This window comes from Chiloscyllium plagiosum, chromosome 26, assembly GCF_004010195.1.
Source record: "Chiloscyllium plagiosum isolate BGI_BamShark_2017 chromosome 26, ASM401019v2, whole genome shotgun sequence".
NCBI classification, from domain to species: Eukaryota; Metazoa; Chordata; class Chondrichthyes; order Orectolobiformes; family Hemiscylliidae; genus Chiloscyllium; species Chiloscyllium plagiosum.
The window spans coordinates 10778477-10780685 of record NC_057735.1 but is presented as its reverse complement, the minus strand read 5'-3'; the positions used below and the strand labels follow the sequence as shown (position 1 = coordinate 10780685).

The window sequence follows — 2209 nt, the reverse complement described above, 5'->3', positions numbered from 1 at the left end:
CTAAATTGCCCATAGTGTTAGGTAAGGGGTAAATGTAGGGGTATGGGTGGTTTGCGCTTCGGCGGGGCGGTGTGGACTTGTTGGGCCGAAGGGCCTGTTTCCACACTGTAAAGTAATCTAATCTAATCTAATCTAAAGGCTGGATAGGCTGGGACTGTTTCACTGGAGCTTAGGAGTTTTATAAAATCATGAGAGGTATAGATAGGGCTAGTGGGAGATGCCTTTTTGTTAGGATGGGGATTTCAAGGCTGGGGGCACATTATTTAAGTGAGAGGGGAGGAGAATCGACCTTTCAGGCATAAGCCCTTCATCAAGAATGCCGAAATGTTGACTCTCCTGCTCCTTGGATGCTGCCTGACCTGCTGTGCTTTTCCAATGCCACACTTTCTGACTTTGATAACCCTCCAGAGTCGAAGAGGGTGGTGCTGGAAAAGCACAGCCAGTCAGACAGCATCCGAGGAGCAGGAGAGTCAACATTTTGAGGGTAAGCTCATCCTCCGGTCTACTTTCCTGCCTTTTCCCCATAACCATTGAATCCCTTACTGATTAAAACCCTTTTTCAGACCTGATTATACTTAATGACTCAACCCTGACAGCCTTACAGACTTAGAACCCTCTGGAAGAAGAGTCTCCTCATTTCTGTCTTACATAGGTGACTCCTTACTCTGAGATTATGCCCTCTGATTCTAGATTGTCCCGCAAGGGGAAACCATCTTTCTCCATCTACCCTGTTAAGATCCCCTGAGAATCTTATATGTTCAATAATGTTGCCTTTCATTCTTCTAAACTCTGATGAATATGGCCCAACGTACTCAATCTCTCCTCATGAGCAGGTGTAAACAATTCTATGACGTTATCTTGATGAAGAAATGGCGAGGTCTATTCAGTTTCCTTGTCGGTATTTATTCCTCTCCTGCCATCGTTAAGGAAATGATTTTATCGTTCATTGAGGGGCCAATTGGATAAAAAAATTGCTTGCCATATTTCCTGTTCCTGATGCTGCTTCACCAGCTGTGCTTTTCCAGCACCACACTTCAACTCGTGTTTCCTTCATTATCACAGTAACTTCAAAAATACTTGGTTGGCCGTAGTCCTCTGGTAATGAATGATGCTCCAAAGTTAACCTTGCCCTTTCTCTTAGAGGCTGTCGATTGAAGAACGGAGGGAACATTGAGGAGGTAAGGATTTCACTACCTAGACGCACATCTCTTACTTATGGGAATTCGGTGTATTAGCATGTTCAAATCCTCGACAAACCCACATGTTCAGAATCAGGGCACACAATTTCAAAATAAGGGGAAAATCATTTAGGACTAAGTTGAGGAAAAGTAGCTTCACTCAGTGCAGTTGTGTAACCTTTAGAGTTCACTACCACAGAAGGATCTCAGTCACTGAAAATGTTTAAAGTAGTGATTAATAAATTTTGAAATCCCAGAGATTTCAAGCTATTTAGTGTTAATGTGGTAGAAGGGCATTGAAGAAGATGTCATTATTATATTGAATGGTGTAACAGATTGATTGATTGACTGACCTACTGCTGTATTCCTACGTTCCCCAGTTTTGATTAACTTACACACATCTGCTGAACATTCGATGAAAATGCAAAGGAACAAAGTGCTTACCTGGATAATGGGGGGGTGCGTTGCAAGGAAGCATCAATCCCGTCCCTTCATTCACCTTCACCTGTTCCCTCTCTTCTGTTGAAAACTGTGAAAGATCTGTTAATCAGAGAAGTATCTGGGTTAATGGAATAGTTTACTGAGGGATTGCTGAGGATAAGAAAGTAACTCAACCATGTCACTGCCATCACAGCAGCAGTATCTTATCACGCAACTGTGACCAATATGAAGCTTGATGGTTCATCCTGCTCTCCATGTCCCTCCTGGTTGACGGCCACTTGGGTGGACACCCAAAGCCAATGGAAATGTCTGTCACTGGGCAATGACTTCAGACTCCCTCTCCCACTCTGCCAAGGATATGCAGGTGCTGGGCCTCCTCCACTGCTGCTCTCCCACCCGACGCCTGGAGGAAGAATGCCTCATCTTCCGCCTCGGAACACTCCAACCCCAGGGAATCACTGTGGACTTCAACAGTTTCCTCATTTCCCCTTCCCCCACCTCACCCCAGTTCCAAACTTCCAGCTCAGCACTGTCCCCATGACCTGTCCTATCTGCCTATCTTCCTTTCCACCTATCCACTCCACCCTCCT

The 2209-nt window shown here is 45.0% G+C and overlaps 1 protein-coding gene across 2 annotated transcripts in view; it reads right to left on the bottom strand.

The window, feature by feature from the left end:
- cntn2 (contactin 2) overlaps positions 1-2209 on the bottom strand; it is a 226451-nt gene that overhangs the window by 108651 nt on the left and 115591 nt on the right. For both annotated transcript variants that reach the window (XM_043716481.1, XM_043716479.1), the window contains one exon: positions 1623-1718. In XM_043716481.1, the coding sequence (XP_043572416.1) occupies positions 1623-1718 (96 nt within the window). The remainder of the gene's footprint in view (positions 1-1622; positions 1719-2209) is intronic.